Here is a 14,171-nt window from a genome sequence, read left to right on the forward strand (position 1 = left end):
TTACCACATAAAACATTTTAAAGTGAAATATTTGAAGTAATTGGAGCCCTGAAAATAATTCATTATGACATGGATATTTTGTTATTTATTTATTTATTATTATTATTTTATTTTATTATATTATTATGCTGGAACTATTATTTTGTTTGTTTTAATGCGCTTTTGTCAAAGAAAACTTTGATGTTTTTATATGGCTACTACGCAATATATGCAATATTTGCCACATAAAACATTTTTAAAGTGAAATATTTGAAGTAATTGGAGCCCTGAAAATAATTCATTATGACATGGATATTTTGTTATTTATTTATTTATTATTATTATTTTATTTTATTATATTATTATGCTGGAACTATTATTTTGTTTGTTTTAATGCGCTTTTGTCAAAGAAAACTTTGATGTTTTTATATGGCTACTACGCAATATATGCAATATTTGCCACATAAAACATTTTTAAAGTGAAATATTTGAAGTAATTGGAGCCCTGAAAATAATTCATTATGACATGGATATTTTGTTATTTATTTATTTATTATTATTATTTTATTTTATTATATTATTATGCTGGAACTATTATTTTGTTTGTTTTAATGCGCTTTTGTCAAAGAAAACTTTGATGTTTTTATATGGCTACTACGCAATATATGCAATATTTGCCACATAAAACATTTTTAAAGTGAAATATTTGAAGTAATTGGAGCCCTGAAAATAATTCATTATGACATGGATTTTTTGTCTTTTTTTTTTTTTTTTTGAGCAATGGCAAAAAAAAGAAAAATTAAGACAAAAGAAAGAAAAAAAAACAGCCTGCATGGCAGCTTTTGTGTCAATATTGCAACTTTTTCTCCTTAGATATCACCTCATTCCACTTTTTTTAATGTTCTTTTTTATTTTTACAATAGTATTTCCAGAATGTGTGGCGGGCCGGTAAACAATTAGCTGCGGGCCGCAGATGGCCCCCCGAGCCGCACTTTGGACACCCCTGCCTTTGAAGAATAAAACAAAAAAACGTTCTTTTTTTTTAAGGTGGGTTGCTGCAATACAATACATTTGTATGTTTAAGTATTATTGATTTAAAAAAAAAATCATGTTATAGTAATTAGTAATTATAGTAAGAAGTCTAGTATTGATTATAAAATGATTTCAATTCAAAAATACTTTTTTTAACCTTTTACATTAATGGATAAATGAAATACTGATAATATGCCACCTTAAACATCTTACATGATCATATTATTGTGGTGTGTATTAAGGATTGTAATTAGCACTCAGTCAATCCCAGTTGTGGAACACAAGCAGCCACCAAGATGCAGGAACTAATCAAACAGGTGAGTAATGTTTGTTTACCAAACACAGAACACATATTTTACACAGCAAGTAGTCCACATGGATGCTATTTGAGTGGAAGAGTGAGGTGATAGTCCACATGGATGCTATTTGAGTGGAAGAGTGAGGTGAACATACACATCTTTAAATTAGCATAGCCACATGTAGCATGTGGTACGTTAGCATGTAGCATGTGGTTTGGATGGATTGTTTGAGACTTTTATTAGTAGGTTGCACAGTACAGTACATATTCCGTACAATTGACCACTGAATGGTAACACCCCAATAAGTTGTTCAACTTGTTTAAGTCCACATTAATCAATTCATGGTACAGTAGCATGTAGCATAGCATAACTACATGTAACATGTGGTACATTAGCATAGCCTCATGTAGCATGTGGTACATTAGCATAGCCACATGTAGCATGTGGTACGTTAGCATGTAGCATGTGGTTTGGATGGATTGTTTTGAGACTTTTCTTAGTAGGTTGCACAGTACAGTACATATTCCGTACAATTGACCACTAAATGGCAACACCCCAATAAGTTGTTCAACTTGTTTAAGTCCACATTAATCAATTCATGGTACAGTTGCATGTAGCATAGCATAACTACATGTAACATGTGGTACATTAGCATAGCCACATGTAGCATGTGGTACGTTAGCATTTAGCATGTGGTTTGGATGGATTGTTTGAGACTTTTATTAGTAGGTTACACAGTACAGTACATATTCCGTACAATTGACCACTGAATGGTAACACCCCAATAAGTTGTTCAACTTGTTTAAGTCCACATTAATCAATTCATGGTACAGTAGCATGTAGCATAGCATAACTACATGTAACATGTGGTACATTAGCATAGCCACATGTAGCATGTGGTAAGTTAGCATTTAGCATGTGGTTTGGATGGATTGTTTGAGACTTTTATTAGTAGGTTGCACAGTACAGTACATATTCCGTACAATTGACCACTGAATGGCAACACCCCAATAAGTTGTTCAACTTGTTTAAGTCCACATTAATCAATTCATGGTACAGTAGCATGTAGCATAGCATAACTACATGTAACATGTGGTACATTAGCATAGCCACATGTAGCATGTGGTATGTTAGCATGTAGCATGTGGTTTGGATTGATTGATTGAGACCTTTATTAGTAGACTGCACAGTACAGTACATATTCCGTACAATTGACCACTAAATGGCAACACCCCAATAAGTTGTTCAACTTGTTTAAGTCCACATCAATCAATTCATGGTACAGTAGCATGTAGCATAGCATAACTGCATGTAACATGTGGTACATTAGCATAGCCACATGTAGTATGTGGTACATTAGCATGTAGCATGTGGTACAATAGCATAGCCACATGTAGCATGTGGTAAATTAGCATGTAGCATATTGTACATTAGTATGTAGCATAGCATAGCCACATGTAGCACGTGGTACACTAGTATGTAGCATGTGGTAAATTAGCATGTAGCATGTGGTACATTAGCATGTGGTAAATTAGCATAGCCACATGTAGCATGTCATACATTAGCATAGCCACATGTAGCATGTCGTATATTAGTTTAGCCACATGTAGCATGTCCTACATTAGCATAGCCACATGTAGCATGTGGTAAATTAGCATAGCCACTTGTAGCATGTGGTACATTAGCATGTGGTACATTAGTAGGTAGCATGTGGTACATTAGCATAGCCACATGTAGCATGTGGTACATTAGTATGTAGCATGTGGTACATTAGTATGTAGCATGTGGTAAATTAGCATGTAGCATGTGGTACATTAGCATGTAGCATGTGGAACATTAGCATGTGGTACATTAGTATGTGGTAAATTAGCATAGCCACATGTAGCATGTGGTACATTAGCATGTGGTAAATTAGCATGTAGCATGTGATACATTAGCATAGCCACATGTAGCATGTGGTACATTATTATGTAGCATGTGTAAATTAGCATGTAGCATGTGGTACATTAGCATGTGGTAAATTAGCATAGCCACATGTAGCAGGACGTACATTAGTATGTAGCATGTGGTAAATTAGCATGTAACATATGGTACATTAGCATGTGGTAAATTAGCATGTAGAATGTGGTACATTAGTATGTAGCATGTGGTAAATTAGCATGTAGCATGTGGTACATTAGCATGTGGTAAATTAGTGTAGCCACATGATGTGGTACATTAGTATATAGCATGTGGTAAATTAACAAGTGGTAAATTAGCATGTAGCATGTGGTACATTAGCATGTGGTAAACTAGCATGTAGAATGTGGTACATTAGCATGTGGTAAATTAGCATAGCCACATGTAGCATGTGGTACATTAGTATAAATAAATAAATGATAAATGGGTTATACTTGTATAGCGCTTTTCTACCTTCAAGGTACTCAAAGCGCTTTGACAGTATTTCCACATTCAGCATGTAGCATGTGGTAAATTAGCATAGCCACATGTAGCATGTCGTACATTAGCATAGCCACATGTAGCATGTCGTACATTAGCTTAGCCACATGTAGCATGTGGTACATTAGCATAGCCACATGTAGCATGTGGTACATTAGTATGTAGCATGTGGTACATTAGCATAGCCACATGTAGCATGTGGTACATTAGCATAGCCACATGTAGCATGTGGTACTATAGCATAGCCACATGTAGCATGTGGTACATTAGTATGTAGCATGTGGTACATTAGCATGTAGTACATTAGCATAGCCACATGTAGCATGTGGTACATTAGTATGTAGCATGTGGTACATTAGCATAGCCACATGTAGCATGTGGTACATTAGTATGTAGCATGTGGTACATTAGCATAGCCACATGTAACATGTGGTACATTAGTATGTAGCATGTGGTACATGAGTATAGCCACATGTAGCATGTGGTACATTATCATAGCCACATGTAGCATGTGGTACATTAGCATAGCCACATGTAGCATGTGGTACATTAGTATGTAGCATGTGGTACATTAGCATAGCCACATGTAGCATGTGGTACATTAGTACGTAGCATGTGGTACATTAGCATAGCCACATGTAGCATGTGGTACATTAGCATGTAGCATGTGGTTTGGATTGATTGATTGAGACTTTTGTAAGTAGACTGCACAGTACAGTACATATTCCGTACAATTGACCACTAAATGATAACACCCCAATAAGTTTTTCAACTTGTTTAAGTCCACATTAATCAATTCATGGTACAGTAGCATGTAGCATAGAATAACTACATGTAACATGTGGCACATTAGCATGTAGCATGTGGTACATTAGCATAGCCACATGTAGCATGTGGTATATTAGCATGTAGCATGTGGTACATTAGTATGTAGCATGTGGTACATTAGCATAGCCACATGTAGCATGTGGTACATTAGTATGTAGCATGTGGTACATTAGCATAGCCACATGTAGCATGTGGTACATTAGCATGTAGCATGTGGTTTGGATTGATTGATTGAGACTTTTATTAGTAGATTGCACAGTACAGTACATATTCCGTACAATTGACCACTAAATGGCAACACCCCAATAAGTTTTTCAACTTGTTTAAGTCCACATTAATCAATTCATGGTACAGTAGCATGTAGCATAGCATAACTACATGTAACATGTGGTACATTAGCATGTAGCATGTGGTACATTAGTATAGCCACATGTAGCATGTGGTATACTAGCATGTAGCATGTGGTACATTAATATGTAGCATGTGGTACATTAGCATAGCCACATTTAGCATGTGGTACATTAGTATGTAGCATGTGGTACATTAGCATAGCCACATGTAGCATGTGGTACATTAGCATAGCCACATGTAGCATGTGGTACATTAGTATGTAACATGTGGTACATTAGCATAGCCACATGTAGCATGTGGTACATTAGCATGTGGTACATTAGCATAGCCACATGTAGCATGTGGTACATTAGCATGTGGTACATTAGTATGTAGCATGTAGTACATTAGCATGTAGCATGTGGTACATTAGCATAGCCACATGTAGCATGTGGTACATAGCATGTAGCATGTGGTACATTAGCATAGCCACTTGTAGCATGTGGTACATTAGAATGTGGCACATTAGTATGTAGCATGTGGTACATTAGCATGTAGCATGTGGTAAATTAGCATGTAGTATGTGTACATTAGCATGTTGTACATTAGTATGTAGAATGTGGTACATTAGCATGTGGTACATTAGTATGTAGCATGCGGTATATTAGCATGTAGTATGTGGTACATTAGCATGTGGTAAATTAGCATAGCCACATGTAGCATGTCGTCCATTAGCATATTCACATGTAGCATGTCGTACATTAGCAAAGCCACATGTAGCATGTGGTACATTAGCATAGCCACATGTAGCATGATGTACATTAGCATGTAGCATGTGGTACATTAGCATGTAGCATAGCATAGCCACATGTAGCATGACTTACATTAGCATGTAGCATGTGGTACATTAGCATGTAGCATAGCATAGCCACATGTAGCATGATGTACATTAGCATGTAGCATATGGTACATTAACATGCAGCATAGCATAGCCACATGTAGCATGTGGTATATTAGCATAGCCACATGTAGCATGTGGTACATTAGCATGTAGCATGTGGTACATTAACATGTAGCATAGCATAGCCACATGTAGCATGATATACATTAGCATGTACCATGTGGTACACTAGCATAGCCACATGTAGCATGTGGTACATTAGCATAGCCACATGTAGCATGTTGTACATTAGCATGTAGCATTCGCATAGCCACATGTAGCATGACGTACAATAGCACGTAGCATAGCCTCATGTAGCATGTGGTACATTAGCATAGCCACATGTAGCATGTGGTACATTAGCATAGCCACATGTAGCATGTGGTACATTAGAATGTAGCATGTGGTACATTAGCATGTAGCATAGCATAGCCACATGTAGCATGATGTACATTAGCATGTACCATGTGGTACATTAGCATGTGGTACATTAGCATAGCCACATGTAGCATGTGGTACATTAGCATAGCCACATGTAACATGTCGTACATTAGCATGTAGCATAGCATAGCCTCATGTAGCATGTGGTACATTATCATGGCCTCATGTAGCATGTCGTACATTAGCATGTAGCATTAGCATAGCCACATGTAGCATGACGTACATTAGCATGTAGCATAGCATAGCCTCATATAGCATGACGTATATTATCATGTAGTATTAGCATAGCCACATGTAGCATGACGTACATTAGCACGTAGCATAGCCTCATGTAGCATGTGGTACATTAGCATAGCCACATGTAGCATGTGGTACATTAGCATTGCCACATGTAGCATGTGGTACATTAGAATGTAGCATGTGGAACATTAGCATGTAGCATAGCATAGCCACATGTAGCATGATGTACATTAGCATGTACCATGTGGTACATTAGCATGTGGTACATTAGCATAGCCACATGTAGCATGTGGTACATTAGCATAGCCACATGTAGCATGTCGTACATTAGCATGTAGCATAGCATAGCCTCATGTAGCATGTGGTACATTATCATGGCCTCATGTAGCATGTCGTACATTAGCATGTAGCATTAGCATAGCCACATGTAGCATGACGTACACTAGCATGTAGCATAGCATAGCCTCATGTAGCATGACGTATATTATCATGTAGCATTAGCATAGCCACATGCAGCATGTGATGCTAGTGGTTGTTTTCTTGGCCCGCAGGCCCTGCGCTTGTTTGTACTTCTAGGAAAACAAAATCAAAGTCATGGCGGGATTTTTGTTCTTCTTTGGACGGAATCTGGAGCAGCAAACTGTACTGGTGAGTATTATTTATAATATTCTGCTTTACACTTTATTTACAAACCCCGTTTCCATATGAGTTGGGAAATTGTGTTAGATGTAAATATAAACGGAATACAATGATTTGCAAATCCTTTTCAACCCATATTCAGTTGAATATGCTACAAAGACAACATATTTGATGTTCTAACTGATAAAAAACATTTTTTTTGCAAATAATCATTAACTTTAGAATTTGATGCCAGCAACACGTGACAAAGAAGTTGGGAAAGGTGGCAATAAATACTGATAAAGTTAGGAATGCTCATCAAACACTTATTTGGAACATCCCACAGGTGAACAGGTAAATTGGGAACAGGTGGGTGCCATGATTGGGTATAAAAGTAGATTCCATGAAATGCGCAGTCATTCACAAACAAGGATGGGGCGAGGGTCACCACTTTGTCAACAAATGCCTGAGCAAATTGTTGAACAGTTTAAGAAAAACCTTTCTCAACCAGCTATTGCAAGGAATTTAGGGATTTCACCATCTACGCTCCGTAATATCATCAAAGGGTTCAGAGAATCTGGAGAAATCACTGCACGTAAGCAGCTAAGCCCGTGACCTTCCATCCCTCAGGCTGTACTGCATTAACAAGCCACATCAGTGTGTAAAGAATATCACTACATGGGCACTTCAGAAACCCACTGTCAGTAACTACAGTTGGTAACTACATCTGTAAGTGCAAGTTAAAACTCTCCTATACAAGGCAAAAACAGTTTATCAACAACACCCAGAAACGCCGTCGGCTTCGCTGGGCCTGAGCTCATCTAAGATGGACTGATACAAAGTGGAAAAGTGTTCTGTGGTCTGACGAGTCCACATTTCAAATTGTTTTTGGAAACTGTGGACGTTGTGTCCTCCGGACCAAAGAGGAAAAGAACCATCCGGATTGTTATAGGCGCAAAGTGTAAAAGGCAGCATGTGTGATGGTATGGGGGTGTATTAGTGCCCAAGACATGGGTATCTTACACTTCTGTGAAGGCGCCATTACTGCTGAAAGGTACATACCGGTTTTGGAGCAACATATGTTGCCATCCAAGCAACGTTACCATGGACGCCCCTGCTTATTTCAGCAAGACAATGCCAAACCACGTGTTACATCAACATAGCTTCATAGTAAAAGAGTGCGGGTACTAGACTGGCCTGCCTGTAGTCCAGACCTGTCTCCCATTGAAAATGTGTGGCGCATTATGAAGCCTAAAATAGCACAACGGAGACCCCCGGACTGTTGAACACTGAGTGTTGTTAAAAGGAAAGGCCATGTAACACAGTGGTGAACATGCCCTTTCCCAACTACTTTGGCACGTGTTGCAGCCATGAAATTCTAAAGTTAATTATTATTTGCAAAAAAAAAAAGAAAGTTTATGAGTTTGAACATCAAATATGTTGTCTTTGTAGTGCATTCAACTGAATATGGCTTGAAAAGGATTTGCAAATCATTGTATTCCGTTTATATTTACATCTAACACAATTTCCCAACTCATATGGAAACGGGGTTTGTACATGTCAACATAGGAAGTAGTAAGTATTATTTATAATATTCTGCTTTACACTTCATTTACATGTCATCACAGGAAGTAGAGGGCATGTTACTATCGCCAAACAACTCATCTTTCTTCATCACCATTCAGTCTTCTAGTCATGGAAAAGTGCTCATGTTGGTTTAGTTTGTTCTCAAACATTTAGCAAATTCCATTCAGAGTGGAGAGAAGACTCATGACAGAATCACATATCTAGTTTTAGGACTGTCTTTGTGTGACACAAACTACAACAAAATGTTGTGTGACACAAACTACAACAGTGTGTTGTGTGACACAAACTACAACAATGTGTTGTGTGACACAAACTACAACAATATGTTGTGTGACACAAGCTACAACAATATGTTGTGTGACACAAACTACAACAATATGTTGTGTGACACAAACTACAACAATGTGTTGTGTGACACAAACTACAACAATGTGTTGTGTGACACAAACTACAACAATATGTTGTGTGACACAAGCTACAACAATATGTTGTGTGACACAAACTACAACAATGTGTTGTGTGACACAAGCTACAACAATGTGTTGTGTGACACAAACTACAACAATATGTTGTGTGACACAAACTACAACAATGTGTTGTGTGACACAAACTACAACAATGTGTTGTGTGACACAAACTACAACAATATGTTGTGTGACACAAGCTACAACAATATGTTGTGTGACACAAACTACAACAATGTGTTGTGTGACACAAACTACAACAATGTGTTGTGTGACACAAACTACAACAATATGTTGTGTGACACAAACTACAACAATATGTTGTGTGACACAAACTACAACAATGTGTTGTGTGACACAAGCTACAACAATGTGTTGTGTGACACAAACTACAACAATATGTTGTGTGACACAAACTACAACAATGTGTTGTGTGACACAAACTACAACAATGTGTTGTGTGACACAAACTACAACAATATGTTGTGTGACACAAGCTACAACAATATGTTGTGTGACACAAACTACAACAATGTGTTGTGTGACACAAACTACAACAATGTGTTGTGTGACACAAACTACAACAATGTGTTGTGTGACACAAACTACAACAATATGTTGTGTGACACAAACTACAACAATGTGTTGTGTGACACAAACTACAACAATGTGTTGTGTGACACAAACTACAACAATATGTTGTGTGACACAAGCTACAACAATATGTTGTGTGACACAAACTACAACAATGTGTTGTGTGACACAAGCTACAACAATGTGTTGTGTGACACAAACTACAACAATATGTTGTGTGACACAAACTACAACAATGTGTTGTGTGACACAAACTACAACAATGTGTTGTGTGACACAAACTACAACAATATGTTGTGTGACACAAGCTACAACAATATGTTGTGTGACACAAACTACAACAATGTGTTGTGTGACACAAACTACAACAATGTGTTGTGTGACACAAACTACAACAATATGTTGTGTGACACAAACTACAACAATATGTTGTGTGACACAAAGTGCAACAAACATATGTTGTTCAGTGGCAGCTGCTGGTCCCAAGTGGAAAGGCGTGAGAATGGAGGCACTCCAAAGTGGTATGTACAGTACACAGTTCACAGTGGTATTTACAGTACACAGTTCACAGTGGTATGTACATGTACAGTACACAATTAACAGTGGTATGTACATGTACAGTACAAAGTTCACAGTGGTATGTACATGTACAGTACACAGTGGTATGTACATGTACAGTACACAGTGGTATGTACATGTACAGTACACAGTTCACAGTGGTATGTACATGTACAGTACACAGTTCACAGTGGTATGTACAGTACACAGTTCACAGTGGTATGTACATGTACAGTTCACAGTGGTATGTACATGTACAGTACACAGTGGTATGTACATGTACAGTACACAGTTCACAGTGGTATGTACATGTACAGTACACAGTGGTATGTACATGTACAGTACACAGTTCACAGTTCACAGTGGTATGTACATGTACAGTACACAGTGGTATGTACATGTACAGTACACAGTTCACAGTGGTATGTTCATGTACAGTTCACAGTACATGTACAGTTCACAGTGGTATGTACATGTACAGTACACAGTTGTATGTACATGTACAGTACACAGTGGTTTGTACATGTACAGTACACAGTTCACAGTGGTATGTACATGTACAGTACACAGTGGTATGTACATGTACAGTACACAGTGGTATGTACATGTACAGTACACAGTTCACAGTGGTATGTACATGTACAGTACACAGTTCACAGTGGTATGTACATGTACAGTACACAGTGGTATGTACATGTACAGTACACAGTGGTATGTACATGTACAGTTCACAGTGGTATGTACATGTACAGTACACAGTGGTATGTACATGTACAGTACACAGTGGTATGTACATGTACAGTTCACAGTGGTATGTACATGTACAGTACACAGTGGTATGTACATGTACAGTACACAGTGGTATGTACATGTACAGTACACAGTTCTCATATAACTAAAGATGTGCAAATGGCTTCTTACGACTGTATTAGTCCTCACAGATTTGGGGTTTCTCTCTTCGGGACCTTCTGCTGATCCTGACCCAGAAGAACTTTGTGCTTTCACTGAGCTGCACGGCTCCCTGAGATTACTGCTGTCCTTTCAGGTACATCGTCTGGAAGTATGTGCCATACCAATGAAGGCTGTACCATAATGTCTGTCATTGTTAGCAAATACTGGAAACCTTCAAAGTCAATGTACATTTCTCTCTCAGGAAATAATAGACAGAAGATCTTCTTGACTATTTGTCACTCTAGTCTACATAATTCATGTGTGTCTGCTACTTCAACTTTACTATTTGGCATTTGTCACTCTAGTCTACATAACTCATGTGTGTCTGCTACTTCAACTTTACTATTTGGCATTTGTCACTCTAGTCTACATAACTCATGTGTGTCTGCTACTTCAACTTTACTATTTGGCATTTGTCACTCTAGTCTACATACCTCATGTGTGTCTGCTACTTCAACTTTACTATTTGGCATTTGTCACTCTAGTCTACATAACTCATGTGTGTCTGCTACTTCAACTTTACTATTTGGCATTTGTCACTCTAGTCTACATAACTCATGTGTGTCTGCTACTTCAACTTTACTATTTGGCATTTGTCACTCTAGTCTACATAACTCATGTGTGTCTGCTACTTCAACTTTACTATTTGGCATTTGTCACTCTAGTCTACATAACTCATGTGTGTCTGCTACTTTAACTTTACTATTTGGCATTTGTCACTCTAGTCTACATAACTCATGTGTGTCTGCTACTTCAACTTTACTATTTGGCATTTGTCACTCTAGTCTACATAACTCATGTGTGTCTGCTACTTCAACTTTACTATTTGGCATTTGTCACTCTAGTCTACATAATTCATGTGTGTCTGCTACTTCAACTTTACTATTTGGCATTTGTCACTCTAGTCTACATAACTCATGTGTGTCTGCTACTTCAACTTTACTATTTGGCATTTGTCACTCTAGTCTACATAACTCATGTGTGTCTGTTACTTCAACTTTAACTTCATTTATTTTCTCTACTGGAAATACAATAACTTCAATAACTTCAAGGGACAGATATTTATTTTCTTCTTTTGTGACTTATAAATATTGTTACAATGTTGGATGCTGGTGTTACAAGGTTATAAATATTGTTACAATGTTGGATGCTGGTGTTACAAGGTTATAAATATTGTTACAATGTTGGATGCTGGTGTTAAGGTGTCACAAGGTTATAAATATTGTTACAATGTTGGATGCTGGTGTTACAAGGTTATACATATTGTTACAATGTTGGATGCTGGTGTTAAGGTGTTACAAGGTTATACATATTGTTATAATGTTGGATGCTGGTGTTACAAGGTTATAAATATTGTTACAATGTTGGATGCTGATGTCACAAGGTTATAAATATTGTTACAATGTTGGATGCTGGTGTCACAAGGTTATAAATATTGTTACAATGTTGGATGCTGGTGTCACAAGGTTATACATATTGTTACAATGTTGGATGCTGGTGTCACAAGGTTATAAATATTGTTACAATGTTGGATGCTGGTGTCACAAGGTTATACATATTGTTACAATGTTGGATGCTGGTGTTAAGGTGTCACAAGGTTATAAATATTGTTATAATGTTGGATGCTGATGTCACAAGGTTATAAATATTGTTACAATGTTGGATGCTGGTGTCACAAGGTTATACATATTGTTACAATGTTGGATGCTGGTGTTAAGGTGTCACAAGGTTATAAATATTGTTACAATGTTGGATGCTGGTCTCACAAGGTTATACATATTGTTACAATGTTGGATGCTGGTGTTAAGGTGTCACAATGTTATAAATATTGTTACTATGTTGGATGCTGGCGTCACAAGGTTATAAATATTGTTACAATGTTGGATGCTGATGTCACAAGGTTATAAATATTGTTACAATGTTGGATGCTGGTGTCACAAGGTTATACATATTGTTACAATGTTGGATGCTGGTGTCACAAGGTTATACATATTGTTACAATGTTGGATGCTGGTGTTAAGGTGTCACAAGGTTATACATATTGTTACAATGTTGGATGCTGGTGTCACAAGGTTATAAATATTGTTACAATGTTGGATGCTGGTGTCACAAGGTTATACATATTGTTACAATGTTGGATGCTGGTGTTAAGGTGTCACAAGGTTATAAATAGTGTTACAATGTTGGATGCTGGTGTTAAGGTGTCACAAGGTTATAAATAGTGTTACAATGTTGGATGCTGGTGTTAAGGTGTCACAAGGTTATAAATAGTGTTACAATGTTGGATGCTGGTGTTAAGGTGTCACAAGGTTATAAATAGTGTTACAATGTTGGATGCTGGTGTTAAGGTGTCACAAGGTTATAAATAGTGTTACAATGTTGGATGCTGGTGTTAAGGTGTCACAAGGTTATAAATAGTGTTACAATGTTGGATGCTGGTGTTAAGGTGTCACAAGGTTATAAATAGTGTTACAATGTTGGATGCTGGTGTTAAGGTGTCACAAGGTTATAAATAGTGTTACAATGTTGGATGCTGGTGTTAAGGTGTCACAAGGTTATAAATAGTGTTACAATGTTGGATGCTGGTGTTAAGGTGTTACAAGGTTATAAATAGTGTTACAATGTTGGATGCTGCTGTTAAGGTGTTACAAGGTTATAAATAGTGTTACAATGTTGGATGCTGGTGTTAAGGTGTCACAAGGTTATAAATAGTGTTACAATGTTGGATGCTGGTGTTAAGGTGTCACAAGGTTATAAATAGTGTTACAATGTTGGATGCTGGTGTTAAGGTGTCACAAGGTTATAAATAGTGTTACAATGTTGGATGCTGGTGTTAAGGTGTTACAAGGTTATAAATAGTGTTACAATGTT

General features: G+C 37.3%; 1 protein-coding gene across 4 annotated transcripts in view; it reads left to right on the forward strand.

Annotated features, from left to right (window-relative positions):
* The first annotated feature begins 1,254 nt into the window (after positions 1-1,254).
* zgc:195212 (DUF4554 domain-containing protein) overlaps positions 1,255-14,171 on the forward strand; it is a 41,147-nt gene continuing 28,230 nt past the window's right edge. The window contains exons 1-4 of one of the 4 annotated variants that reach the window (XM_062044172.1): positions 1,255-1,328; positions 7,080-7,176; positions 10,259-10,312; positions 11,282-11,394. In XM_062044172.1, coding sequence (XP_061900156.1) covers positions 1,308-1,328; positions 7,080-7,176; positions 10,259-10,312; positions 11,282-11,394 — 285 coding nt within the window. In that variant the 5' untranslated portion in view covers positions 1,255-1,307. The remainder of the gene's footprint in view (positions 1,329-7,079; positions 7,177-10,258; positions 10,313-11,281; positions 11,395-14,171) is intronic. The other 3 variants (XM_062044173.1, XM_062044174.1, XM_062044175.1) reach the window with 3 other exon arrangements.

This window comes from Entelurus aequoreus, linkage group LG04 (assembly GCF_033978785.1).
Source record: "Entelurus aequoreus isolate RoL-2023_Sb linkage group LG04, RoL_Eaeq_v1.1, whole genome shotgun sequence".
Classification (NCBI taxonomy): Eukaryota; Metazoa; Chordata; class Actinopteri; order Syngnathiformes; family Syngnathidae; genus Entelurus; species Entelurus aequoreus.